Source organism: Corythoichthys intestinalis, chromosome 13, assembly GCF_030265065.1.
Source record: "Corythoichthys intestinalis isolate RoL2023-P3 chromosome 13, ASM3026506v1, whole genome shotgun sequence".
NCBI classification, from domain to species: Eukaryota; Metazoa; Chordata; class Actinopteri; order Syngnathiformes; family Syngnathidae; genus Corythoichthys; species Corythoichthys intestinalis.
The window spans coordinates 17,204,941-17,231,575 of record NC_080407.1 but is presented as its reverse complement, the minus strand read 5'-3'; the positions used below and the strand labels follow the sequence as shown (position 1 = coordinate 17,231,575).

Genomic DNA, 26,635 nt, shown 5'->3' with positions numbered 1-26,635 from the left:
AAATATGTCAAAGTGCAATGCTGGTCTGTTAGTGAATGTAGCTAGCGGCCGCCTCATGTAAACAGAGCTTTTTCGGTGAAAATTCCTAAAAGCCTAAATCCCTGAATTCTTTCTAGATATGGACGTGGAACAGTCTCGATTCTTGGTTAAAAGCAAAAAAAAAAAAAAAAAAAAAAAAACGGGCAGTGAGCATTTATTTTTATGTAAATATGTCGAAGTACGGTGCTAGTCTGTTACGCAATGAGGCGGCTGCCATATGTAAACAGCTTTTCCGGTGAAAATTCTTGTGAATAAATTTTTAAATCCCCGAATTCTTTTAACGTAAAACAGTCTGGATCCTTGGTGAAAAGCACAAAAAAACGGGCAGTTAGCATTTATTTTTCGTAAATATGTCGAAGTACAAAGCTAGTCTGTTAGTGAATTTAGCTAGGGGCCGCTTTATGTAAACAGAACTTTTATGGTGAAAATTCATGTGAATAAATGCTTAAATCCCTGAATTCTATATAGATATGGACATAAAACAATCTCGATTCTTGGTTAAAAGCAAAAAAACGGGCAGTTAGCATTTATTTTGTGTAACTATGTCGAAGAATGATGCTAGTCCCTTAGCTCTTTGTTGTGATAAGGGGGCTGCCACAAAGGCTTTTTCCGTTGAAAATTCTTGTGAATAAATTCTTAAATCCCTGAAGTCTTTATAGATATGGACGTAAAAGACTTGGTTCTTGGTTAAAAGCAAAAAAAAAGTGCAGGTAACATTTATTTCACGTAAATATTGCGAACGTTGAGGCTAGTCTGTAAGGAAATTAGCCATATGTAAACAAAGCTTTTTCTGTTAAATTCTTGTGACTAAATGCTTAAATCCATGAATTCTTTATAGATATGGATGTAAAAGAGTCTCGATTCTTGGTTAAAAGCAAGAAAAAAAACAAGCAGTTTGCATTTAGGTTACGTAAATATGCCGAAAAATTGTGCTTGTCCGTAGCGGTTAATTTCTCCCATTGATTTTTTTCACAACGTTTCAAAATGCATCCATGGAACAAAAAATATAATAATTACCTTGAATCCTGGAACAAATCACTCCTGAGACAATCCTTCCTGTTTTTGTGCGGTACAGCTTTCGTACTGTTTCTATCCTAAATCAAGGCGTTGGATCACTGCATGTGTTGACTCTGCGACCGACTGCGAATACTCTGAAGCGGACTGTAGGGCGGCCCCAAACTTAAAGGCGTTGCACAGTGAAGGTGGAATATGACCCGTCAATCATTATGAAGTCTATGGCTTGCCTAATTTAAACCTCACATTTAGTTTGGTGTGCCCCTGACTGTTGAAATGAGAGAAAACACCATGGTGATTTCAAGGGAGCGTTCTGAGTTCTTCAGAAAGATTAGAGATGCTTATGAGTCTGGTAAGGGATTTCAAAAGATCTCAAAAGAATATAAAATCAGCCATTCCCCTGTCCGGAAAATCGTCTACAAGTGGAGGACATTCAAAATGACTGCCAACATGCCCAGGTCTGGCCGTCCAAACAAGTTCACCCTGAGAGCAGTCTGCAAGATGCGAAAAGAAGTCTCCAAAACCCCTGAAATGTTATCACGGGACGTACAGCAGGCTCTTGCTACTGTTGAGGTGAACGTGTATGCCTCTACAATCCGAAAGAGACTTCACACGTTTAACCTTCATGGGAGATGTGCAAGGAAGAAACCTTTGCTCTCCAAGAAGAACATTTAGGCCTGACTGAAGTTTGCCAGAGTGAATGTAGATAAAGACCAGCACTTCTGGAAAAATGCTATTTGTACAGATTAATCTAAAATTGAATTATTTGGACACCAGAGCAGAGGACATGTTTGGCGTAAACCCAATACAGCATTCCAGGAAAAGAACCCCATACCAACTGTGAAGCATGGAGGTGGAAGTGTAATGGTTTGGGGATGCTTTTCTGCAGCAGGACCTGGCCAGCTCACCATCACAGAAACCACCATTAATTCTATCTTGTATCAGAGGGTGCTTGAGGAACATGTGAGATCTGTGAAAAATTAAAGCTGAAGAAAAACTGGACCCTGCAACATGACAATGACCCAAAACATACCAGTAAATCCACCAAGGACTGGCTGAAATGGAGAGTCCTGGAATGGCCGAGTCAAAACCTAGATCTTAATCCCATTAAGATGCTGTGGGGTGACTTGAAACAAGCTGTACATGCAAGAAGCCCCTCAAACATCTCACTGCTGAAAGTATTCTGCGTTAAGGAGTGGGGCAAACTTTCTTCAGATCAATATCACAGACTGGTAGATGGCTACAAAAAGCGTCTCACTGAAGTTATTTCAGGCAAAGGTGGTAACACTAGATATTAGGTGGTAGGGTCTCTAACTTTTTCCTCAGTTAGAATATGCATTTTTGTCTATATATTCGGTTTAATGAGTAAACAATGTTAATTTTTGTTGTTTACCTGCAATTAAATTGCTTTCTTTACCAGAGGTAAAGAAAAACAAGATCAGACATTGATATGTGAACATTTCTGAATACAATTCTGAATATTTAATGCGGTGTCCTAATTTTTAAAATGGCTGTATGTTCCTTTGCAGGTTCCGCTTTCGCAAAGGCCAAACCGGAGAGTCCATGGACCTCGTTGACTCGGAAGGGCATCGTACGCGTGGTCTTCTTCCCGTTCTTCTACCGATGGTGGATCCAGGTCACCTCCAGGGCCATCTTTCTGTTGTTGCTGGCGCTCTACATGCTGCAAGGTCTGCGCCCTCTAAAATTCTAACCAAAAATTAGACGCTAAAGTTCTTCCCTCTGCAGTGGTGGCGGCACTCCTCTACGCCACCATCCCGCAGCCTCACGGCATCCCCGCCACGGAGGTTTTTGGCGCCATCTGGCTCATGCTGTTGCTGGGCACAGTGCACTGTCAGATAGTCTCCACGAGGACGCCCAAGCAAGCCTCGGGCATTGGCGGGAAGCGCCGCAGGTAAAAAAATTGGGAGATAGTGAGATATCGGTCTTTTTGCCATGGAGAGACTCTTAGTTGTGATGAATTTGAATAGACATTAAGTCATCGGTTTACGCACCCACGCTGCATCACTAGCTTATTCAAAGGCGTTCCACGGGGCTCAATCTTAGAGCCCCTGCTGATCTTAAAACTATCATGTTTTTTGATGGCTATCAATGAAACTGAGTTCATAACATTGGTCAATCTCTCCATGATAAATACAAAAGGCTTTTAGTATGACGTTGCTTGGTGTGTTTTGGAGTGTTTGCATTTTGAAGTTCCTCCACTCTCACTTGAAGTAGAAAAAGGATTATTGGACAGAGATTTGGGTACGCGCGCAAGACTCTTAGCAGACAACCAGCCGACCACTAAGCGTGTCTATGCTCTATTCTTCTTTCCCGACTGAAGGAAGTTGAGGAAGGCCTCTCAGATGGAGGTGCATAGGGAAGGGGACGGCTCTAGTACTTCCGATAACACACAGGACGGGTCGCAGTACTCCTACTCGGCCTGCGCCACAAACAGCCTGGGCACTCTCTTCCAAGATTTCTGGCATGATCTGTGTAAAGCTGGGTGTGTATTTTCCCTTTTGGAGTGGCCAAAGTGAGGCATTCTCTGTTCCTTAGAGTCCGTGCTTGAAGAAATTCAAATCGGAGAACTGTTGTGAATCATGGCAGGTCCAAGAAGTCCAAGCTATCCATCGACAAGTCCACCGAAACGGACAACGGCTACGTGTCGCTGGACGGTCGCGTGACCAACCGCAGCAGCGAGGAGGGCCTCCAGCTGCACCACGAGCAGCGCTGTGAGCTTTTTAACCGCTTAGACGAGGCGTGCTGGATGGCGCGGGGTCCACCCCCACGTGCTAACGCGGCCACTATACACCTCATCGGCGCCGGCAAGGTTAGCAAACTCGCGCAGTGTGACTCTTAGACTGCTGTCGACTGACTCCTGCCGTCGTCCAACAGGGGCCCGCGTCGGATGAGGCGTCCAGCGAAGAGGAACATGAGACGTCTTACAGCGCCCTCCGCAGGGGAATGGAAAGACTCGCCGCTAACTGCACTCTGCGAAATCGCAAGAACACGAACTACAAGAAACACTACATTGTGGAGGTGAATGAACTCTTACAAGTTTAAAAATGTGGCTCTCCCTTTGACGCCGGTATTCTCTGAACTATAACTAGCACATTGAGTATATGCATGGCTAATAAAACAAAGCTAATGTGATCGTTGATGAGTTGAGTAATTGCAGAAACTGGACACTAAGGCTGCAGCCATCGATTAGTTTAGTGGTCGATTAATCAACTAATTTGAGTAATCGAGTAATCGGATTTGGAACAATTAATGTGTTGCAGAATCAATTTTAGGAGATGTAAAACCAAGGCTTGCTAAATTAGGACTTTCAAAAGAGCATTAAATTCCAATACAAAATGAAATTCCGAATGTTTTTTCGAACTAATGCAGAATTGCACTTTCATTTAAAAATAAATTAAAATGCCTGAGCTTATTCACTGTCCCCACTAGAGGGCAGTGTCTCTACCTAAATAAAACTAAATGCAAACACTTTCAAAACAAACCAATACAATGTCAGTCTAATTAAACGAAGCAGCAAAATTTGATTCGAAGCTTTTTTTTCCTAATCTGATTACCGTAATCTTCGCATTATAAGCCGCTACTTTTTTACCCTCATTTTGAATCCTGCGGCTTGTAGTCCAGTGCGGCTTATTTGTTGATTTATTTGGGTTAATAGGTGACACTTTAGTTGACAGCGGCGTCATGAGAATGCCATAAGGCTATCTTAATTATGACATGACTCCAGGGCTGTCAACAGACTTGGAGGGGCCCGGGGACAAGAGACCATTATAGGGTACGCTGTACTTTTAACGCTTTGCAAGCAATGACAGTGTAAATTTGTTATAAAGTATTTTATTTGAGATGGACAGTTAAATTTAAAAGACCGTAATGTGATGTGACACAATATAAACAATTTCCATCTCTTGTCCCATATAGGCTACAGTACAGTCCCTGACAAAAGTCTTGTCGCTTATCCATTTTGTAGAAATATTTGCTAATAACCTGACTTTTAATTATTCAGTTGGTTTCAGTTAAGGCTCATATGAAAGCTGAGACCCTCCCGAATGATGAATGTACAAAAAATATGTTTGTTTCACTGAAAAAGATTTGTCATTTAATGAAGACACAAAGGTCAAATTTTGGCAAGACAAAAGTTTTGTCGCCTATAGAAAATAGTGTGAAAATTGAAAAAAAAAAAAAAAAAAGTACTTCAAATTAGGAGTGGGAACCTCAGGGCACCTCACGATACGATACGATTCGCGATATAAGGCTCACGATAACGATTATATCACGATACAGCGATTATCGTTATATTGGTCAGAAATTTGATACAGGATATACTACTATACAACTGTTGAAACGGGAAAAAAAGATTTTTCAACATAGAAAAAAATACTGTTTAAGTCAGGGGTGTCCAAACTTTTTGCAAAGGGGGCCAGAATCAGTGTGGTAAAAATGTGGGGGGCCGACCTTGGCTGACATCCTTTACGTAGAACAATATATTTATGCAAATTTTAGCAAGCCATTCTGTGTGTCACATTTGCTTTTTTTTTTTTTTTTTTTTTTTAATTAATAATTTCCACAAAATCTTGCAACTAGCCTTTGTGGCGTTCTCTTTCATCTCTTGGGCTCTTGCAAAATACTGCTGCTGTAAAATTAAACTAGCTTTAAGTTGCTTCAATTTCTCGCTACGTATCTTCCCTGTAATCTTGTCGTACATGTCAGCGTGTCTTGTTTAGTAATATCGCTTCGCATCTAACTCTTTCAAAACAGCGACTGTCTCTTTGCAAATGAGGCAGACAGTTTTTGCGTATTTTAGTGAAGAAATAGTCCATTTTCCACCTATCCTTGAAGCGTCGGGCGTCAGTTAACTTTTTTTTTGTTGTTGTTGATTGTCGCCATTTTAGAACATTGGGAGTAAAGGGTCACACGGGGTAATGTTGCTTAGAGTGCTGCTGCCTTTTAGTGGGTAAATGAGGAGCAGCATTTAGTGTGTGAGCTACTTCATATGCTGGTAGCAGTACTGCTGACCAATTTATTAGGTCTGTGTTCGGGCCAGACATTATTGATTTTATGACACAGGCTGGGGGCCGGATGAAATTTGACCACGGGCCGCACTTTGGACATGTCTGGTTTAAGTAATTTATTAAACAGTGACACCTTTTCAGTGCAACATTGCTGTAAAATATAAATCTACTGCAAATTGTGTACCTGCACATATGGAGGAAACAAACCACAACCACTGATATTTCTTTGAGAGATCATGATGAATGGCACCCTTAATTTCTTTTAAAAAAAAATTTTTAACAGTGCTGTAGGTGTCAGTCATCAGTTGAACTTGGAGTGGGGCAATGATAAAATTGGTGGGTCTTTTATTCGCATATGACCTTTGTTGCCAAAAGCATTGGTTTGAGCACTATCTGCTTCAGCATTTGAGATGTCCGACTCAGTCAGTCATATTCTTCCTCACCTTAAAAACAACAAAATAAATACAATAATATTAGCTACCTAATAGCTTTTGAGTTGAAATCCTGATTTTTTGTGTGTGTTGGAAGTATTGAGTGAATTAAAAAGTATGAATTGAATGGAAAGAAATTAAAAATGCAATAATTACCTATTTTTAATATGTAGGCTACATTATCATGCACATCACCTTATATATCTCGGAAGCTATTCAAGCCATTTTTATAGCTTATTGTATCAAAATGGCAGTAAAAACAGTTTATATATAAATAATATCAAATAAATCAGTAAATTCATGTAGGCTTGTTCGATATTAATTTTCATCCAGTTTAGGGTGCTGGTTTATTTTATATCATTCAACACCAAATGTCATCAAAATAATTCATGTAAATTAAAAAATCAATTACTAGTACATTGCAAAACCTTTTTACCTCAAGTGATGAAAGTGAAGCAGTGAAGAAATCACCAGCAGCCAGTGATCCTTATTTTTGTTTCTTGCATACAGCAAAGTCCTTGTTCACCTTGCTTCCTTTCTTATTGGTGTAAAATGTAAAGTGTGTCCTCGTGTGATTTGTAGCAGTATTTTTCCTCACTTTTTCCTCCACCGTTCTCACGAAGCTTTTTTATTTTTCTCAACCCACTTGGAGCTTCCTCTCTTCTCAAGATGACTTGTGTGCACTTTACCTTCACCGCCACTCTTAAGCGCCCCTAGCGGACCGCCAAGGAATTGCTCAACAAACATTTGAGCAGTTTACAGCATCCAATGGCCAATATGTCAAATAAAAGTATCGATACTTGGCGGGAGCATATCGATTACCGATCGGGTTGCAAAATATCGCGATATATTACTGTATCGAGATATTGTCACACTCTTACTTCAAATACAAAAATATGTTACATAACATAAGCGAATTCAGTAGTGGTTAATATTTGGTATGACTTCCATAGGCTTGAAGGACTGCATCCATGAGGTTTGGCAAGGATTCATACAATTTATTGATGAAGGGTGGAAGGCAACATAAATAGTCTGAAATATCAACAAATCTTAGCTGCCTCTTACATTCCTAACTATAAAAAGGGACAAATTCTGCAGCAGGATGGTGCTCCATCGCAAACTTCAATCTCCACCTCAAAGATCCCAAAGGCAAAGAAGATAAAGATCCTCCTGGACTTGCCAGCCCAGTCACCAGACACGAACATCATTGAGCATGTCTGGGGTTAGGATGAAAGAGGAAGCATGGAAGACGAAACCAAGAATGTTGATGTTTATCCACCATTGCAGGCTTGAGACAAGAACGTTGGCACGTAGCAATGTTCCCACTTGTTTTAAAACGCCTCTCTGATGGGAAGCTCCTAGTAGGAATGCATAGATACTTGCGTTTCAAATTGTCCAACATGTTCGACATATTACTTCTTGTTGAGGCAACCACGGTGAAGTACTGTCGACAGGGCTGTTTGTTGTTCCTTATCATCTTGTTGATAGCCAAAATACTTCCAAAACGACTTTTGGAGACTGTCTTCCCTCGCTTCCATCAACGTGTTGCTTGCTTGGTAAGGTTTCAGTTTGAGAACGGCCCCTTCTCTCTCCTCTGCTGTTCGGCCCCTCCTCCTTCCACTCTGCTGTAGCAGTGGGAGGGAGAGGAGCTGATGACTGCTGAGCTGGAGGGAAAGAGACTGTGCGCTCTCCTTCCCCCCAAAAAACGTTTGTGGATTTAAAAAAAATAATAAAATTTTAAAAAATATCGCACGTCCTTGTGATGGGACTATTGCGCAAGCGTACATCGTGATGGCGATGTTTAAACGATATATCGTTCAGGCCTAGTTCATCCTGTGCCTGCCCCCTCCACATCCCTATGGAGGTCGATTTGTGTCTTTATTAGTCAATCAAAAAAAAAAAAAGTTGCTTCAATAAAAAAAGTCGCTTCAATCAAAATCTATATTTTCAAAACAAAAACAAAAAGTCACTCCAATGAGATAAAATGTGTTTGAATGTTTTTTGAATGTGTTTTTCTTTGAATCAATTCTTTTTGTGTTTGGGCCATATTATGGGTAGGACATTTGTTTCTAAATCATTACGGCTGGTGGTATGATATCGGGGTCCCACCAGTGTGCCTCCACACGGCAAGTGGCCCGACACTAGCCGGCCCAGTAATCGAGTGGATGGCCGGAGAGTTGTCGGCGTCTGCGCCGGGAGCAACGTCGCTTCAGCTTTGAACGAGTGTCGTGTCCCTCGCGGGCCGTCCACTCCCCGACAGGCAACAGTAGCCCTGTCGCTTCCTCGTATCGTCGCTCGTCTCTCGTAATGCTAACAACTGTGTCTGATGCGACTTATATCATGACTCAGTCTTGAAAATCCAGTATTTTTCATTCCAGGACGTTTCCAAGTCCGGTACCAGCTGCAGCTCCAGGTGCTCCAGCCTGAGGACGCAGGACTCCGAGAGCACTCGCCACGAGTCCGAGACTGAGGACCTGCTATGGGAGGATTTCTTGCACTGTGCCGAGTGCAGGTCTTCCTGCACATCGGAGACGGGTCAGAACTGTGAAAAAAATTCTTCCCGGGCTTTGTTGTTCGACACCTAATGTGGAAATGGTTATCTTTGTAGATGGAGAAGGTGGAGGCGCGCCAGTGTGTCCTCCCACCAAGAAGGAGTACAGAGACGACCCTTTCCATCAGGTAGGGAAACGTGTTTCGTACGACGGAAGCGGTCGAAATGTTGACATTCTTGTGTTTTTAGGGTCATGCACCATGGCTGCACAGCTCCAACCCGGGCTTGGAGAGGGTGAGCGCCATTGTGTGGGAAGGAAACGAATGCAAGAAAGCGGACATGTCAGTCTTGGAGATCAGCGGCATGATCATGAACAGAGTAGGTGCACGAAAAACCCCAACAATGCTCCCTTTAGGTAAGGGAATGTGACAATCTTTGGGTGTTCCAGGTGAACCTTTATACTCCAGGAATTGGTTATCAGGTGTTTGGTAATCTGGTGTCTGTCACATTGGGACTCACACCCTTCGCGTACAGGTAACATAATCTGCGTCGTTTTTTCTATTCGCCAAACTTCATCGCGCCGCACGTGTCATCAGGCTGGTTCAGCACCGCGATTTGGAGCAGTTGACCACGCTCTCTGCCCACGAGCTGCTTTCTGTGGCGCTGGGTGGCGGGACCGGTTCGGACACCCTGGTGGTCACCATGGTTACGCTGAGCTTCATGGTGCGGGTGTGTCTCATCTTGCTGTTCTTCTTCTTGCTGAGTGTCGCCGAGAGGACTTACAAGCAGGTGAGGACTGATCCAGAACGTCGCGTGTGTCAGGGAAATTCAACTTTGAACTCCAAGACAAGTGTCAACTCAATAGCGCGATGAGAAATGAATCACTCAGCCAAGGATTGTCTTGCTTTGAAGGCTTTATGAACACGAGCTCTCAGGTACAGACGCGATGCCACGCACATAGCGTCCTCTCCGCATGTGGACAAAAGAGAACTGCAGGGCATGCCTCTATTTATGAGTTGACGACATAGAAACAAAACCGAAACTTACTATAGCATATCCTGGTAAAAACATCTCATGTTACAGGTAGGTCCGGTAGGGGAAAAACACCTCAAGATATGACCTTGAACACCGGCTCTGGCTAGAACGATGATGAGCTCAGTCTGATAAGCCACAGTCAGCCATTGTATTTATTCAGGGCATATTGGAAAACAAAGGAACATAACAGTCCATATTTAGGCATATTGTGATACAGTCTACAATAGTCAAGGCTGTGGGAAGGCACACTCAAACAGGTTAATATAACAATGATGCTCTATGCTACGATGTTCTCGTGCAAGCATAACAAAATCATACAAAATATGATGTAAATTCTCTCACAGCGTGTTTGTCCCGGTTGACGCGATTCTCATCAAAACTCATTTCAGAGGCTGCTGTTTGCCAAACTGTTTGGTCACCTTACCTCGGCCCGAAGAGCCAGGAAGTCCGAAGTCCCTCATTTCCGACTGAAGAAGGTCCAGAACATCAAGATGTGGCTGTCGCTGCGCTCATACCTCAAAGTAACACGACACTCAAGTTTCAACTCGTCGGGGTTGTGTTTTCACAGTCCTCTTTCTGTCACAGCGTCGAGGTCCTCAACGCTCAGTGGACGTCATTGTGTCTTCTGCCTTCTTGTTGATGCTCTCCGTCGTCTTTATCTGCTGCGCGCAGGTAAGGCGCGACTCTATTACCAGAGTTAACAATTTTTTAACTTCTCCGATGCGTTGCCAAGTTGCTGCACGTGCACAAGACCTTTCTGGAGTGTCACTACAACTGGGAGTTGGTGGTGTGGTGTTCCAGCCTCTCACTCTTCCTGCTCCGCTTTGTCACGCTGGGGTCCGAGACGAGCAAGAAGTACAGCAACACTTCCATTTTGCTTACTGAACAGGTATAGTACGACAGAAAAGCTCTTTGAAAAAGTGTTGCTCATCATTGTAAGCTACCTGAAGGGGGATATACAGTGCCCTCCATAATTATTGGCACCCCTGAAAAAGATGTGTTTTTTAGCTTCTAATATTTTTTTTTAATTCAAATAATATGGGACCTTACTGGAAAAAAAGAGAAAAATCCAACCTTCAATACAAGTGCATTCATTCAGTGGGGGAAAAATCCCACATAAAGAAAAAAATATTTGACATCAAATAATGTGTGTCACAATTATTAGCACCCCTGGTGTTAATACTTTGTACAACCCCCTTTTGCCAACAAAACAAGGCCTGGGGACTGAGATGGCCATGGGAGGAGCTTGATTTTGTGTCTGGTGAACCATTTCTGTGTAGATTTGGCCATATGTTTAGGGTCAGTGTCTTGCTGAAAGACCCAGTGACGACCCATCTTCAGCTTTTGGGCAGAGAGCAACAGATTTTGATTTAAAATGTCCTGGTATTTCAAAGCATTCATGATGCCATGCACCCTAACAAGGTCCCCAGGGCCTTTGGAAGCGAAACAGCCCCACAGCATTACTGACCCACCCCCATACTTCACAGTGGGTATGAGGTGCTTTTCAGCATGCGCATCTTTCATGGCACGCCAGACCAGCTTAGAGTGTTTGGTTCCAAAAAGCTCAATCTTGGTCTCATCTGACCAAAGCACACGGTCCCAGTTGAAGCAAAAGATGATTTTTAAAGAATTCATTTGCAAATCATGGTGGAGAATAAGTATTTGGTCATTACCAAAAGTTCATCTCAATACTTCGTTATGTATCCTTTGTTGGCAATAACGGAGGCCAAACATTTTCTGTAACTCTTCACAAGCTTTTCATACACTGTTGCTGGTATTTTGGCCCATTCCTCCATGCAGATCTCCTCTAGAGCAGTGATGTTTTGGGGCTGTCGTTGGGCAACACAGACTTTCTATGGGGTTGAGATCTGGAGACTGGCTAGGCCACTCCAGGACCTTGAAATGCTTCTTACGAAGCCACTCCTTTGTTGCCCTGGCTCTGTGTTTGGGATCATTGTCATGCTGAAAGACCCAGCCACGTCTCATCTTCAATGCCCTTGCCGATGGAAGGAGATTTTCACTCAGAATCTCTCGATACATGGCCCCGTTTATTCTTTCCAAAGGGGGCCAGATTTGGTGTGTTAAAAATGTGGGGGGGCCGACGACCTTTCCGTAGAACAATAAATTTAAGCAAATATTAGCAAGCCATTCTGTGTGTCACATTTGCTTCATTATTTTTTTAAATTAATAATTTCAACAATCTCGCAACTAGCCTCGTGGCGTTCTTTCGACTCTCGGGCTCTTGCAAAATACTGCTGCTGTGAAATTAAACTATCTTCAAATTGCTTCAATTTCTCGCTGCGTATCTTCCCTGTAATCTTGTCGAACATATCAGCGTGTTTTGTCTGGTAATATCGCCTCGCATTGAACTGTTTAAAACGGCGACTGTCTCTTTGCAAATGAGGCAGACACAGTTTGTTGCGTATTCTAGTGAAGAAATAGTCCAATTTACACCTATCCTTGAAGCGTCGCCCTTTCGCAGTCAACTTTTTTTGTTGATTGTCGCCATTTTAGAAAATTGGGAGTAAAGGGTCACACGGGGTAATGTTGCCTAGAGTGCTGCTGCCTTTTAGTGGCTAAATGAGGAGCAGCATTTAGTGTGTAAGCTACTTCATATGCTGGTGGCAGTACTGCTGACCAATTTATTAAGTCTGTGTGCGGGCCAAACCTTACTGATTTTATGACAGAGGCTGGGGGGCCAGATGAAATTTGACCACGGGCCGCATTTGGCTCCCGGGCCGGACTTTGGACATGTCTGCTTTACACAGATCAGTCATCCTGGTCCCTTTGCAGAAAAACAGCCCCAAAGCATGATGTTTCCACCCCTATGCGTCACAGTGGGTATGGTGTTCTTCGGATGCAAATCAGTAGTCTTTTCTCCTTAAAACACGAGAACCTGTGTTTCTACCAAAAAGTTCTATTTTGGTTTCATCTGACCGTAACACATTCTCCCAGTCCTCTTCTGGATCATCCAAATGCTCTCTAGCGAAACACAGACGGGCCTGGACGTGTACTTTCTTCAGCAGGGGGACACGTCTGGCAGTGCAGGATTTGAGTCCCTGGCGACGCATTTAGTTACTGATAGTAGCCTTTTGTTACTGTGGTCCCAGCTCTCTGTAGGTCATTCACTAGGTCCCCCCTTGTGGTTCTGGGATTTTTGCTCACCGTTCTTGTTATCATTTTGATGCCACGGGGTGAGATCTTGCATGGCGTCCCAGATCGAGGGAGATTATCAGTGGTCTTGTATGTCTTCCATTTTCTAATAATTGCTGCCACAGTTGATTTCTTTACACCAAGCGTTTTACCTATTGCAGATTCAGTCTTCCCAGCCTGGTGCAGGTCTACAATTTTGTCTCTGGTGTCCTTCGACAGCTCTTTGGTCTTGGTCATAGTGGAGTTTGGAGTGTGACTGACTGAGATTGTGGACAGGTGTCTTTCATACGGATAATGAGTTAAAACAGGTGCCATTAATACAGGTAACGAGTGGAGCTTCGTTAGCCCTCGTTAGAAGAAGTTAGACCTCTTTGACAGCCAGAAATCTTGCTTGTTTGTAGGTGACCAAATACTTATTTTCCACTCTAATTTGCAAATAAATTCTTTAGAAATCAAACAATGTGATTTTCTGTTTTTTTTCCACATTCTGTCTCTCATGGTTGAGGTTTACCCATGTTGACGATGACAGGCCTCTCTAATATTTTCAAGTGGGAGAACTTGCACAATTTGTGGTTGACTAAATAATTATTTGCCCCACTGTTGGTCAGATTAGGGTGTGATAGGAGCAAGGTGACGTTAATTGATGTTGTGTTATCAGATCAACTTGTATCTGAAGATGGAGAAGAAACCCAACAAGAAGGAAGAGCTGACTCTGGTCAACAATGTCTTAAAACTGGCAACCAAACTTCTCAAGGTTTGCGACTCCATTCTTTAAAAGTGCACGTGAGCCATGTCACTCCTCGATCTATCGCCTTTCAGGAGCTGGACAGTCCATTCCGGCTGTACGGGCTGACTATGAACCCGCTGCTGTACAACATCACCCAGGTGGTCATCCTGTCCGCCGTCTCCGGTGTCATTTCGGACCTGTTGGGATTTAACTTGAAGGTGAGCTCGAGCGATCCATGGGGTGAAAAGGTTTTTTTGTCTCTATTTAACGTGTCCTACTCTGTGCGCAGCTGTGGAAAATCAAGTCGTGACAAGAAGACTGAAGATTATCACTGCTTTGACCTTCAGCAAGCTATTTAGCCGTTCAGTGTTCTCACGTTTTTATTTAACGTCACTATTTATCACCGGAAAGCTCCTTCGAGCCTAAATTATTTTTCCGCTCAGCCTGACGTTTCAAGGCCGTTTTCATTTTAATGTGCAGTACGTTTTTATTTTGCTCTCAAAGTTACTCGCATAATAATGTTACATATTTCAATGGAAATGTTCGGTACGGTTCCTAATATTTCATGTCGATGAGATCAGTGCTACAAAGATGGCAGTGTATATGAAAGGGAAAGTAAATGAATTACTATGACAGTATTTATGTTAATATTTTTTCCAACGGAGCAACGTCCAAAACCAAAATACAGTGATCCCTCGCCCCCTCAGCCTATCCCAGATTTTTTTTTCCAATTACAAAATATAGTATTTTAGAGAGATGTCCTGATCCAAACACGTACAGCCTTTCATCATCCCTCCTGCTGCTTTTCTTACTCATCAGGTCAGAGGCATATTGCTTGTTAAAGTTAAAAATGATCGATAGGCGTTGAAGCTTAACCGTGAAAAACGAGGGATCACTGTTTACAGTGGTATGAAAAAGTATCCAAACCTTTTGGAATTTCTCACATTTCTGCATAAAATCCCCATCAAATGTGATCTGATCTTTGTCAAAATCACACAGATGAAAAAACTGTCTGCTTTAACTAAAACCACCTTAACATTTATAGGTGTTCATATTTTAATGAGGATAGCATACAAACAATGACAGAATGGGGAAAAATAAGTAAGTGAAGCATCTGCCTTAGAGCAATTGAAACAAATTTTACCAAACAATTTGTTGGGTGTGTGCCCAATCACTGATGAGAGGTTTAAAGCTGCCCTGCCCCCTATAAAACACACACCTGGTAAAAATTGTTTTGATGACGAGAAGCATTGTCTGATGTGGATCATGACTCGGTCGAAAGACCTGTCTGAAGACCTTTGATCAGGGATTGTTGCTTTGTATAAAGCTGGGAAATGATCCAAAACCATCTCTAAAAGTCTGGATGTTCATCAATTGACAGTCAGAGAAGTTGTCTACAAATGGAGAGAGTGGCACTGTTGCTTCTCTCCCAAGGAGTGGCCGTCTACCAAAGATGACGCTAAGAGTTCAGTGCAGAATACTCAGAGAGGTAAAAAAAAGAACCCTAGAGTGTCTGCTAAAGACTTACAGAAATCACTGGCACAGTCAACAATCAACTATATGTAAAACTAAAGCCAAGAATGGTGTTCATGGGAGGACTCCACCAAGGAAGCCACTGTTTTCTCAAAAAAAAAAAAAAAACATTGTTGCTTATTTAATGTTCGCAAAAAGTCACTTGGACACCTCACAGAAGTTTTGGCATAATCTTTTTTGGACTGATGAAACCAAAGTTGAATTGTTTAGGAGTAACACACAACGCCATGTGAGGAGGAAAATGGAAAGGCTCACCAAAATCAACAACTCATCCCCACCGTGAAGCAAGGTGGAGGGAGCGTCATGATTTGGAGCTGTTTTGCTACCTCTGGGCCTGGACAACTTGCAATCATTAATGGAAGAATGAATTCAAAAGTTTTGCAGGAAAACCTGAGGCCATCTGTCATACAGTTGAAGGTAAAAAGAGGATGGATGCTGCAACAAGACAATGATCTAAAACACAGAAGTAAATCAACTTCAGAATGGTTTCAGAAGAACAAAATACACGTTCTGGAGTGGTCAAGTCAAAGTCCAGACTTAAACCCCATTAAGATGCTGTGGGATGACCTTAATGAAAGCGATTCGTCCCAGGAATCTGACTAAACTACACCAGTTTTGTAGAGAAAAATGGGCCAAGGTTAGTCCGGATCGATGTGCCAGACTGATCTGCAGCTACAGGAAGCGTCTGGTTGGAGTTATTGCTGCCAAAGGGGGGAGCCACTCATTTCCCCCCCTTTTGTCCTTGTTTGCATACTATCCTCCTCAAAATATGAAAACCTATAAGATGTTTTGGTGGTTTTAGTTAAAGCAGACACAGTTTTTTCATCTGTGTGATTTTGACAAGGATCAGATCACATTTGGTGATTTTATGCAGAAATGTGACAAATTCCAAAAGGTTCAGATACATTTTCATACCACGGCATTATGATGTAAACTGGTTTGAGGGAAGCGATGTGATTGGTTAGTTTACTTGCATCAGTATTAGTTGAAAACGTCCAAGCAGGCAACACAACTTGCACTTTACTCGAGAATAAACTGGTGGACATTTTAGCATTGGTTTAAACACCGTGAATCGCTGACATCTAAAGTAATCGTGTCCGTTTGAAGGAGACCAAAGTGCTTGCTTTACACGATTGTTTGCTTTTTATTTCCGCTAAAAAGAATGTATTCGCAGCTTTAAATTGTTCATGTCAGGCTTGAAACTTTTTGTGGTCTTTGTATTTTCAAGTTTATTCTTCACACTTCTGTTGAAATGTTTGAATTTGTTTGACTTTTTTTAAGTTACAAAAAAAAAACATTTGAAAACAAGTGGAGTTTCAGACAGCCCGATTTTTACGTCTTTGTACGGGGAACAGGTCTGTAGACTTTTTTTTTTTTTTTAATAAAGCCAGATAAGTTGACTGCTGTAAGTATGACTTTAAAGATCACTGCTGTGTCTGACCATGTGTACAGTCGATAAGATAGCTTGTCAAATTGCTAAAATGTTGTTTTACTTCATAGGGTGTATAGTTCGTCAACACAAAACATGGTCAACTCTCACAATATTTAAATGCAGGAAGTCAGTGAACAGTTCAAATATTGTATTTTGATCATTATAGGGCTGCAGCTATCAATTATTTAGGCATTTAATGTGTTGTAGAATAAATTGTATTACTGTATATTTAAAAAAAAAAAAAAGTGTTTATGCTTGCAATAATATTTATTTTGGCTTGCTAAGATGCGAATACAAAATAAAATTCCTGAGTTTTTTCAAACTATGCAATTTATTTAAATTTTTTTTTAATGAGGTTCTAAGTACAACAAAAGAACAACTAGCTGACTTGCATATCAATAGTCCGCTAGCTCAAGTGCTATTAAATTCTCACCATTATTTTTTTTACAATGCTCTTAACAAATCGTTAAAACGCATATTCCCACAAAAACGGCTAACTATACTTCTAAACTAAATAACGAATGCATAAACACACATTAGCTCAACAAAAACACACCTTATTGTCTTGTTGCTAGACCTGTTATGGCATATTCACTGTTGCCACTAGAGGGCAGTGTATCCACCCAAATTAATAAACCTAATTGCAAAACATTACCATGTCACTAATGAAACTAATCCTTTAAGCAGCGAAATTTGATTCAAAACTTTTTCCTCGTCGAATTGAGTTAATCAACGAATCGTTGCAGCACAAGCCCATAGGCTAAAATGTAATCAGCCATTACACCACTTAAAGCCATTTTACCTGAGAAGATAAAATACAATAGAGAACAACAGGCTGAATAAGTGCACGGTATGCTAACATTACATGACGCATAAACAACAAACTGATAACTAGGGCTGCAGCTTTCGATTATTTTAGTAGTCATGAATCGATAAACCATGAGTACGAGTAAACGAGTAATCGGATGAGGAAAATGAAAAATTACCTGAGCTGTGGCTCAAACTGTATTAAAAAAAATCATAAATGAAGATCTATGTACAACAATAGAACAATTGGCTAACTTCCATAACAAAAGTCTGTTAGTTTAAATGCTATAAAATGCTAACTTTTTTACAATGCTCTTAATGGTTCAGACAAATTCCCACAAAAATAGGCTAAATATACCTATAAACTAAATTACGAATGCATGCAAAAAACAAAACATTAGCTCAGACAAAATTTAGCTTATGTTGCTCTTAACAAGGAGCACCTGGATTCAACCATGTGAATTGAGGCAGACTAGAAGGCAGCGTATCCACCAAAATCAATAAAACTAAATGCAAACACTTTCAAAATAAACCATTACAACGTCACTATAATTAAACGAATACTCGAAGCAGCAAAATTTAATTCGAATACTTTTTCCTAATCGAATACTCGAATTAATTGATAAATTGTTGCAGCACTACTGAGGACGTGCCTTGTATGTTAATGTAACATTGCTATTAAGAGTTATTCAGATAGCTGTAGCATAAATAAAATGCTGACAAGCAACAATGATGTAATAATGTGTTAATAGTTTTACACATAAGTCGCTCCAGTGTATAAGACGCACCCTCTGCCAAACTACAAAAAAAAACCCTGCGACTTATAGTTGGATATAAGTAGGATTTTAGTATTTAATATAGGAAAATACGGTAATCAACCACTCCACCCATGAGAAAGCATTTTGCTTACTAGTGGTCTTCACTGCCCTCCTGTCGGTAAATAATGACACACTAGCTCTTGAACCTAGTAACATAACGGTGATGTTAAATGTAAATAAAAGATCGCATAAAGGAATGAAAACATACCAACTAGTACTAAATTTATCTGAATTTGTCAAGACATTTTAGCTTGAAAACCACGTTTAATTCATTTCGAACGAGACACCTTAAGCCCTCTCGCCTTAGAAGATATCTAATCAAGTTTTCCCCCATTGGAAAGCATTTAGCCTCGTAACAACGCTGATCTAAAAAAGTAAATAAAGCACACAATAATAAAAACTGATACCAATTACGCACTAAATGTATCTGAATATAAAAAAGATTTTAGCTTGAAAGCCACATTTAATTCATTACGAGCGACACCACATAGAGCAATCTCGCCTTAGACGATATCCAATCAAGCACTTATTTTTCCACCATGGGAAAGTATTTAGCTTAGCACTTATTTTTCCACCATGGGAAGGCGTTTAGCTTAGCGCTGTCTTTACTGCCCTCCGGTGGTCACCATGGGCAAATACACGCCATACTCGCTATCGAACCTTGTAACATAACAGTGACGTAAAATGAAGGTAAATCTTCCAATAAAACGGTTTAAAAAGTGACAACTACGCACTAAATTTATCTGAATATAACGACATTTTAGCTTTACAAAAAAGTGATTCATTACGAACGACAGCATTTTGAGCCATCTCGCCTTAGAATATATCTAATCACTTTATTTCACCATGGGAAAGTATTTAGCTTACTAGCACCCTCCTGTGGCTTCCATGGGTAATTACACGCCACTCTCGTAATATTACAGTGATGCAAAATGGAACTAAATTATCATGATCAAATAAAACGGTGAAAGAAAAGTGACTAACTACACACTACGTTTCCCCCGGAATTTAACAAGACGTTTTAGCTCGGAAATTACTTTGATTCTTTACGAACGACATCACCACTTAAAGCCGTTTCGCCTTAGAAGATATCTAATCTACCACTTCTCCCCACCCAATGGGAAAGCATTTAGCTTACTATTGCCCTCTTCACTTTCCTCTTGTGGCTCCTATGGGTAATTACATTATATTAGCTATTGAACCTCGTGGCATAACGGTGATGTAAAATAAAAGTAAATCATCAAATAAAACAGTGGTGGGGGCAACTACGTACTAAATTTAATTTAATATAACAAGTCATTTTAGCTTAAAAAACGTTTAATTCATTACGAACCACACAATTTAGAGCCAGCTTGCCTTATAAGATATCTAATCAACCACTTATTTTCCCACCATGGCAAAGCATTTAGCTTAGTAGTGCTCTCTTCACTGCCCTCCTGTGGTCACCATGGGTAATTACATGCCACACTCGCAATTGAACCTCGTAGCATTACGGTGATATAAAATGAAAGTTAATCATCAAATACAACAGTGGGGAAAAAAGTGACCAACTATGCACTACTTTTTATCGGAATGTAACAAGACGTTTTAGCTCGAAATCCACGTTTAATTCGTTACGAACGACGACACCACTTAAAGCAATCTCGCTTTATATCTAATGTACCACTTCACCCCACCCAATAGGAAATCATTTAGTTTACTAGCGCCCTCTTTACTGTCCTCCTGTGGCCACCATGGGTAATTACATGCCACACTCGCTATTGAACCTCGTATCATAACGGTGATGTAAAATGAAAGTCAATCATGCATAAACGAATAAAAACATACGTACAAATTTATCTGGATATAACAAGACATTTTAGCTTAAAAACAAGGTTTTAATTCATTACGAACGCCGACGACACCACTTAAAACCATCTTGCCTTGGAAGGTATTGAATCGATATTAGCAATATTTTTATTAATATATTTTAATATTTAATGGTCTACTAGCGATCGTCATTTCAGTGCATTTATAGTTTGTTTTTCTTTGCTGCCTTCTTAGAGCAGACCTGTGCGGTCCATAAGGCAGGCTAGGCAAATGCTTGGGGCGTCGCGGCGTCCAAAAGGGTGTCAAGAAAAATCTTCAACTAATATTTGATGATAGCAGTATTTAAAAAATTATACAAGACAATAAAACAAAAGAACAACAGAACATGGTAATAAGTCTTTAAACAAGAACTGTTTCCCGTGATGCGGTAATTTCGCCACAATGTCAAGTCTCACTTATGGTGTTTCTTAATTTTTATAAAGCCTTCGATACAGTGGAACATGACTTTTTATTCCAAGCTCTTCAAACATTTGGTTTTGATGAAAAAATTGTCAACTATTGAGATGTTTTACACAGGTATTTATAATTGTGTTATCTCCAGCTACAACTAAAAGATTTCCTGTCTGCAGATCTGTAAGTCAGGTATGTCCAAGTGTGAAATCTTTTGTTTGTCCCAGGGCTACATTTCTCACCAATAAGAACCGATTTAATTGATAGGCTAAATGATTAATGCAAAATAAATCTGTATTGACTTAACTTTCACACTGCAAATTTAGAGTAGAACATCTTAATCTGATTATTTTTCTTACATCTAGTCAACAGATTAATGCGACTGAGTCTTCCACTTACTTTTAGTAATATTGCTATTTGTTATTATCTAGCCCATGCATATAAATGTCAGTCATTTTTCACCTAAATCAAGAAAAAATGCTTTCAAATAATGTTTTGAACAATATATTGTCTTGAATTAAGAACATTTCTGACAAACAAGTTTTTTTTAAAGATTAAACATAGAAGACTTTTGCTTAAAATTAGTCTGTTAAGCTTATTTTCAGCTATTTTACTTATTTCAAGAAATCTGAGTAAATTTTCCTTGAAGCACTGGCAGATAATTTCACATCTAGTAGATTTACACTGATTTAAACCTTTGTTTTCAAAAACTAGTAAAACATTTTGAAAACTTCTGGAATAAGCGTCTGGATTTTATTAGCAAATTTAAATAGCGTAACGCACGAATGCTATTTTTACACCGTGACGTCGCCATCGTAACGTGGAAGTGGGACATTATAGACGCGCCCACGCATACAACCCATATTATTTCTGTTTTTCTCCGGTGATCTTTCAAAAAAGAACATGCCGATGAAACACGGCTTCTACGGAGCTTGGAGAAATCACTCTCAACATTACAACATACGAAGGATGATTTCTTCATCAGTTTCCCGAAAAAAAAACTGGGAGGGGAAAAAATGTGAAGAATGGATCAACTTGCACGGACGTCCAAAAGACCAGTTTAATGCCAGCAAGGTGAAGCCATTCACATTTCATATGCAGTAAACATTTTGTTGAGGGCCATGGTCCTACAGAGGACGAAGAGGTAAGCTATTTTGATATTTTTACTAGTTTTTTTAGTGCAGCGTTTTGCCATGCTGCTTCTGTCTGAGAATGATCTGAAAAAAATTGAAATGGTATCTGTCTGACACTGCTACCTTTTCTGTTGTTTAAAAAAATACTTTAGTAAGGGGGGAGTGTAAATAAATTATAGAATGAAGATTTGTTATTAATGGAAAAAATTAAGTGTTCGTTGGCTGTCACTGAGTAGCATTTGCCATCATTACACAAAAATAGCAATGCAAATTGCTCGGAAACGTAAGACAACCAGAGGATATAAATATAAGAAAGACAGGGCATATGGTGGTAAAGGATAGATTGTTGAAACAGGACACTGTCATTGTCAGTGGCGTAAGGCAATGCACACAAGAAAAAGGTGTCGATAAAAAAGCTAACTCTGGATCAAGTCGGCTCTTTTTCAGCCTTCGATACCTAAGCCATCCCTTTAACTGAACACTTGTATGTTCTTCCACGATTTACCAGTGAATTTGGCACCAGGGACATCACTTTCGGACAGAACTGGTAGGTTTAGCTCTGTAAACATCTCGTTCGTACACGATTTCCATTCATTTACTATTAGGGACAAACGGGAGGTTGACCTGCCTAGCAACAATTGCTAACCTCATGAATATTAATGAGCATAAGTGACGTGTTGCTTGCGGTACGCCATTGCGATACAAAATTGTTAATGTGAATATCCTCTACTTAAATGGTATAGATCTTTTGAGCAAAAACTGTACAAACAAACGTATAAGGGAATCTTTTTATAGAAATAGAAAAATTGTCCCTCGCGGGAAATTCTTCTGGAATGCGCAGTTTGATCGTATTAAATGGAGAGAGGCATGGCTTGTTCCTTTTAAACTTTTTGTTTCTCACAAAGTAAGGGAGTTACATTTGAAGATTTTGCATAAAATCTACCCAACTATTGTGTACTGTCCCGTTTTAAGGATGTTGACAACAAATGCACATTTTGTAAGACTGAGCCTGAAAATATACCTCATTTGTTTTATGGTTGCCCCATTAGTGCAAAGTTTTGGACTGATCTTCAAAACTATATTTTATTGCATACTAGACAAAAGGATGGATTGAAAGGAAAAACAATTATTACCGTATTTGAATCCAAAGATAAAAATATATACACAATACTGAATCTTTATATATTGTTGGGGAAATGTCATTCATAAATCTAAATTTCAAAACGTAAATCCAAATTTTAAATTATTTTTGGTTGAAATTGAATCGTATTTCTCATCACTTAATATGATACAGAATTCAAAATGCAAGAATCTGCTAGAATCTTATACGAAATTGTTTGGTATATAACATGGTTTTTTTTCCCTTTTTTTTTTTTGTGTGTGTGTATAATTTATTTTTGTGTGTCTTATGATGTGAGAGGAAATATTGTTGATAAGGATTTTTTCTAGGTGAACTGGTTTTTCTGAATTACTGTTGTTTGATATATATGTTTATATGTATGTATGTTTATTGTTTAATTTTAAAAAATTGTTAATCATCTCTTAACTACCCAGGACTGCAAAAAATAAACATTTGTCTTATTACCACTCAAAATTGTCTGTCTAAATAAATTAAATACAACAACAACAAAAAACCTTCTTTGTCAGGGAATAACTAAATAAAACGGAGCCTTCCTTCCGGAAAAACACGACTGACATCGTCATCAGCCAATCAAAGGCGCCTTTGCGGAAAAAAAAACCCCTGGACTGGCTCATTCAGCAAGTGAAAAGGGGGTGAATAAATCTGGAAAAATATTAAAATAATTCACTTAAGAATGGTAGGGTCAATTCCATCGTTACAACATACGGGAATACAATATAAATCACCTATATAACCGAACACATTATATAATGCAAATAAGGTATTTTAAAAGTTGGTGGGGACAATTTGAGCATCCTGAAAAGTAGCTAGTGGTTTGTCCCTACCGTCCCTAGCAAACCTAAGCCCTTGGTTTCTTTAACTAAAGCTGAAGGTGTTTCCAGATTTGTCTGTCCAACACTTTCCTTATAATAGTTTTATTTTACTTGCAAAGTAATTTAAAAAATGCTGATTGCCTTTGTTTAGAAAAATAAGCACCATCATCTGAAAAGAACTTGGTTGCTTAGGTTGGGTGGAGCCATTTTTTTTGTGGTGACGTCATTACCGGGAACGTTTATAAGCTGCAAGTAATTAGTCGAGGCGCCAATTCAAATCAGCTGCCGGCGTGCTGTTGCTAGATGATTGCTGAGCGCCACACTTTAGCACAAAGTAAGTCTTCACAATTATTCTGTAACTTTACAATTGTAACTTCGTTTTTATTTGAAATTTTGAGCGTGCTAAAAATTCACCAGCTTTTTTTTTTTTTTTTTTTTTTTTTATGTTTGCAGGACTGCGCCTCGAGGCGAGCGACAAACAAATGCACTCGTTCAACTGAATGAGGTATAAATTTAAATTAGGGCTGTCAAATGATTAAAATTTTTAATCGAGTTAATCACAGGCTTCACAGCTTAAAAATTAATTAATCGCAATTCAAACCATCTATGAAATATGCTTGTTGAATTGATGCGACAAAAAAGGGCAACATAAAATGGATCAAATCTTTAAGCGCAACGAAAGAGTGGAGGAGGCTTATTTATAAGTTTTTTTCTCTGATGGGGAGGTTCAGAAAATCTTCGCTGTCAATGTGCATTTTGGACTTGTATTTGTTCATTTATGTTAGGCTACTTATTCATTTCCTTATGATTTTAAAAACAATGTTTGCGCGATCTTAAAAATACCATTTCACTCTGAATAATATAAGTCATTTGTACTTATTTTTCTGAATGAAATATCTTAAGAAAAAAAGTAAATGTTTACATTAACTTCAAATTTAATATCTATCTATGCTCTTAAGTAGTTTAAATTGAGATTTGTCATTTACGATGAGGGGAAAATAAAAATTAGGAGATGGAGGTTGGGGTTATAGTTATTTGTTAACTTTTATTTTGCAAATCATTGAAAAAAAAATACAATTTTTAATGAAAATCAGTTTTTGTATGTGTTAGAGAAATAACTGCTAAGTTTTCTTTGCATTTCATTAGTTTAAGAGGTTTGACCCGCCCCCCCCCCCCCCCCCCCCCCCAAAAAAAAACCTTCACGTCGGGGAGTTCCGGCAAGAAATTCTAGCCGCTTTCACCCCTGCTTACAATTGGTTGGGGGGGAAAAATGTGTTAATTGCATTAAAATAGAAAATGTATGTAGTGAACGGTCCAGTTTCAGTGCCATTGATGGAGAAGGACATCCGATCAGTTCTAACCAGGAGGGTTTCCGGCCAGTCCTCCCGGTCAAACGGATCGGATGTTTTTTTGCTGTCAACGGCAGAGTTTACAAAAGCGCTTGGTAGGGATTTTGTACTGTTGACAGTGACTTGGTGTATATTTAACCAATTAACAGTTGTTAATAAGATATCATAATACATGTTTCCAGGAATGTTGGCACAAGGGCAGATTGAGGAAGTCCAAGCAGTCAGTCTCAAACGAAAGTGCGACGACACTGCAGCAATCCAGGGAATGTTACTTTTTGTCATTTAAAAGAAAATATTAAAAGGCTAATGTATACTAGTACCACTGAAGTTGCTTAATACTGCTTAATCCATCCTTATAATTGGTTGGGGGGGGGGGGGGGGGTAAACGTGCTAATGGCATTAAGAAAAAAATACAAAATGATGTGTATATAGTGAACTGTCCTGTTTCAGTGCCATTGACAAAGACGTCCGATTAGTTTTAACCAGGAGGGTTTCTGGCCAGTCCTCCCGGTCAAATGGATCTGATGTTTTGCAGTCAACGGCAGATTTTACAAAAGCCCTTAGTAGGGATTTTGTACTGTTAAGAGACTGAAGCATATATTTAACAAATTAACAATGCATGATAATGTGTTTCCAGGAGTGTTGGCCCAAGAGGAGATTGAGGAAGTCCAAGCAGTCTGCCTCAAGGAGACGCGAGCGTCCGTCCCAAACGACAGTGGGACGACACTGCAGCAATCCAGGGAATGTTAAGCTTTCAGTTGTCAATTAAAAGCAAAAACAAAAATCACAAGGTTAATGAAATGTACTAGTACTACTGCATAATCTATGTCAGGGTTCACTAAATCCAGACCTCGGAGCCAGTTTTCCTGTCGTGTTTTCCATGTCTCCCTCCTCCAACACACCTGAATCAAATAATCGGGATCATTATCAGGCTTCTGGAGAGGTTGCTGATGAAATAATTTGATTCAGGTGTGTTAGGGGAGAGATGTAGAAAACACGACAGCATTGATGGCATCAAGCTCCAGATTTGGTGAACCCTGCTCTATATGCATTAAATTAGCCGCTTTGTTTTCTTAAAATTGGTGGGTGGGAAGAGATCATGTGTTGATTGCATTATAAAATGGAAAATGATGTATATCGTGAACGGTCAGGTTTAGGTGCCATTGACAAAGACATCCGATCAGTTTTAACCAGGAGGGTTTCTGGCCAGTCCTCCCGGTCAAATGGATCGGACGTCTTTTGCCGTCAATGGCATATTTGACAAAATATTAAAGCTGTTGGAATATACATATACTGCATATATTTTTGCCGTCAACGGCAGATTTTACAAAAGTGCTTGGTAGTGATTTTATACTGTTGACAGTGACAAAGTGTATAATCAAGTGTTAATAATGATAATAAATGCATGTGTTTCCAGGAGTTTTGGCCCAAGAG

The 26,635-nt window shown here is 39.8% G+C and overlaps 1 protein-coding gene and 1 long non-coding RNA gene across 2 annotated transcripts in view; both read left to right on the top strand.

The window, feature by feature from the left end:
• Positions 1-16,872, top strand: part of LOC130928731 (protein PHTF2-like) — a 35,754-nt gene extending 18,882 nt beyond the window's left edge. Inside the window, exons 7-22 of the mRNA XM_057855462.1 lie at positions 2,583-2,741; positions 2,800-2,965; positions 3,395-3,556; positions 3,661-3,883; positions 3,949-4,092; positions 8,890-9,046; positions 9,120-9,190; positions 9,252-9,380; positions 9,451-9,536; positions 9,599-9,791; positions 10,427-10,558; positions 10,623-10,709; positions 10,771-10,926; positions 13,849-13,944; positions 14,010-14,135; positions 14,207-16,872. Of these exons, the coding sequence (XP_057711445.1) occupies positions 2,583-2,741; positions 2,800-2,965; positions 3,395-3,556; positions 3,661-3,883; positions 3,949-4,092; positions 8,890-9,046; positions 9,120-9,190; positions 9,252-9,380; positions 9,451-9,536; positions 9,599-9,791; positions 10,427-10,558; positions 10,623-10,709; positions 10,771-10,926; positions 13,849-13,944; positions 14,010-14,135; positions 14,207-14,227 (2,108 nt within the window). The 3' untranslated portion in view covers positions 14,228-16,872. The remainder of the gene's footprint in view (positions 1-2,582; positions 2,742-2,799; positions 2,966-3,394; positions 3,557-3,660; positions 3,884-3,948; positions 4,093-8,889; positions 9,047-9,119; positions 9,191-9,251; positions 9,381-9,450; positions 9,537-9,598; positions 9,792-10,426; positions 10,559-10,622; positions 10,710-10,770; positions 10,927-13,848; positions 13,945-14,009; positions 14,136-14,206) is intronic.
• Positions 16,873-24,103: 7,231 nt separating this feature from the next.
• LOC130927776 (uncharacterized) lies at positions 24,104-25,515 on the top strand. Its single transcript, XR_009066518.1, has 3 exons — positions 24,104-24,186; positions 24,306-24,357; positions 25,384-25,515. It is a non-coding gene; the product is annotated as an uncharacterized LOC130927776 (long non-coding RNA).
• Positions 25,516-26,635: the final 1,120 nt, after the last annotated feature.